This window comes from Brassica oleracea, chromosome C1, assembly GCF_000695525.1.
Source record: "Brassica oleracea var. oleracea cultivar TO1000 chromosome C1, BOL, whole genome shotgun sequence".
Lineage (NCBI taxonomy): Eukaryota > Viridiplantae > Streptophyta > Magnoliopsida > Brassicales > Brassicaceae > Brassica > Brassica oleracea.
In genome coordinates, this window is record NC_027748.1 from 29,963,502 (window position 1) to 29,965,889 (window position 2,388).

At 40.1% G+C, this 2,388-nt stretch overlaps 1 protein-coding gene across 1 annotated transcript in view; it reads left to right on the forward strand.

The window, feature by feature from the left end:
- Positions 1-1,516: 1,516 nt before the first annotated feature.
- LOC106337103 (glycine-rich cell wall structural protein 1-like) overlaps positions 1,517-2,388 on the forward strand; it is a 1,287-nt gene continuing 415 nt past the window's right edge. The window contains exon 1 of the mRNA XM_013776143.1: positions 1,517-1,785. Coding sequence (XP_013631597.1) covers positions 1,517-1,785 — 269 coding nt within the window. The remainder of the gene's footprint in view (positions 1,786-2,388) is intronic.

The window sequence follows — 2,388 nt, forward strand, 5'->3', positions numbered from 1 at the left end:
TATAATCCTATAGATGCCTAACAGTTGCATGCATGATATATTAGAGCTCAATTCCTTAATCACAGTGATCAGCGATGACAATGTTCCACTGGTTAACTAACTAGATCTTGGATCTCAACTGTCGTCTTTTGTTCACAAGAAAGTGTCGATCGATGATCCTATAGGGATATCGATCGATACACCTTTCGCAATATCTACAACTGACCGCTGTCGAATGCTGCTGCGAGTTTAAAAGAATGGCATCATGCCCTTTTGTCTCTAATCCACTCTGATAGCTCCTAATTCACCAAGTAGCCACTTAAATACCTTATATAGATAAATGTAGTTTTAGGTAACCTAAACAATATCTAAATGCTGTCTAAATGATCAAAAAATGCTAAAAATCATCAGTATATTATTTATTCCTTCCTGCATATAGAGAATTTTGTTACCTCTACTTAGTGCTTAATTACCCTTCTTCACCGAATTAATGACTATATACGTTTACCTCTTGGTAATACCATCATAAATGTGCTGAAATAAATCAAAATCAAAAGAATTGCATATTGTTCCCCTCAAAAAGACCATCATAAATTGGCTTTGTTTTTTTTACCTGAAAACTTAGCCTTCTGTCTTGGAAGAAAATAGAAGTGAACAAAGAGAAAGTCGACCAAGGTAAAGCAAAAACTGTTCTAATAACAAGTGCTTTTATTGAGTGTAGCATTGGCAATTGGCTATAGATTACTGAAAAGTACTGTTTCGTTTCAAATTTCAATTAGCACAGGGTCTGCTATTCAAACAGAGCGTCTTGGAAATTGGCTTACAACTTTAATTAGAGTCAAAATGTCATAGTCAAAAAATAAAACGTATCAAAAACAATTGTATATGTTCTCGTTAGTTTTAAACAATTCGTAGACTTGAAAAGGAAACAACGAAAGCAACCAACTTTACTAGCATTGTTCGGCTTGGTTTCAGTCTGATTCGAATTTAACGTGATAGAACCGATGAAACTTAAAAGTTAAAAGAAGGTTAAGTGCAAGACAGAAAAGGAGTAAAGAAGCTTCAAGCCATTAAACTGAATAAATATAATTTTTGTACAGCAAAAAAAAAGAGATTTTAAATTATAAACTTAGAGCCGCTGGGGACATATGAATAAACAGTCGCTTCAATCTTGTAAAATGTGATTGTGTTTTATAGTCTAAAATGAGCAACACTGCATATTCAGTTTGCGTATAGTTTGCTGAGAGTCGATCAAGTTACGACCTACCAAGCCCATCCACATATATAACCATTCCATTTTTGGATAAAAGTGGAAACTCATTACCAATAAGCTAATTTGTAGACAAGCCATTAAACAGTGTCATTCTTTAATTTATGTCTCTATATCCAATTTATTATCCTCAACTGTAATCTGTACCTCTTTTCTTCTTCTATATAATCCATTCCAAACCATGCATCTAAGCAATCAAATTAGACCCGTAACAGCTTCAATATCTTTTCAAAATTCTAAACACAATCGGCCGTGAGAAAAACAAAAATGGCCATGAGTTTCTCATCACTCACCAATCTCGTGCTTTTCTGTGCAGCTACGTTGCTTCTGGTCCACGCAGGTGCTCGCAACTTGCAGCAAACTCAGACTCTACCTGTTCATGGAGCTGCTTCTCCTACCAAAGCTGAGTCTCCTACCTTCAATGCCCCTCTAGACGACCGTAAGAATTTCATAGTGGGCGGTGCTGCAGGAGTTGGGGGATTCATGGGGATGCCTGGTGGAACTGGTATGACGTTGCCGCTTCCATCCGGGACACCGCTTCTGTAACGCCCCGACCGCCCACAGTTAATGGGCCACCCACGCCCGCTCTCTCGGCCCGTGGGCCCCATCCCATCCGACGGTCGGTCCGTTAATTTCTGAAGGCTCGAAATCATTGTTTACTGACCCTGCAATCACCACCCGACCTTTCCCCGTGCTTTGGCCTCACTCACACGGTATTGCGAATCAATTCTCGATAGGTCACCCATCCTTCCAGTACTCCAGCTCAAGCACGCTTAACTCTGGAGTTCTAAACGGATGTGTGATGGAAAAGGTAAGTCAACTTTGGTGACATAGGTAGTCAAATCAATTCTCTTAAGCCTTTTCATATATCAACTCGGGAAGTTACAGTTGTACTATCAACTAAGTGGATAGCCAAGGTCTGTGTTATTTGCTATCACTTGTCTAGTCTCTCATACATAATATGCTTTTACATAATTGTTTATAAAATCTATGACAGGTCTCAAGACGCCTCTCAGGTCAGAACGGAGATGGCTAACCAGCTCTGATACCACTTGTAACGCCCCGACCGCCCACAGCTAATGGGCCACCCACGTCCGCTCTCTCGACCCGTGGGCCCCATCCCATCCGACCGTCGGACC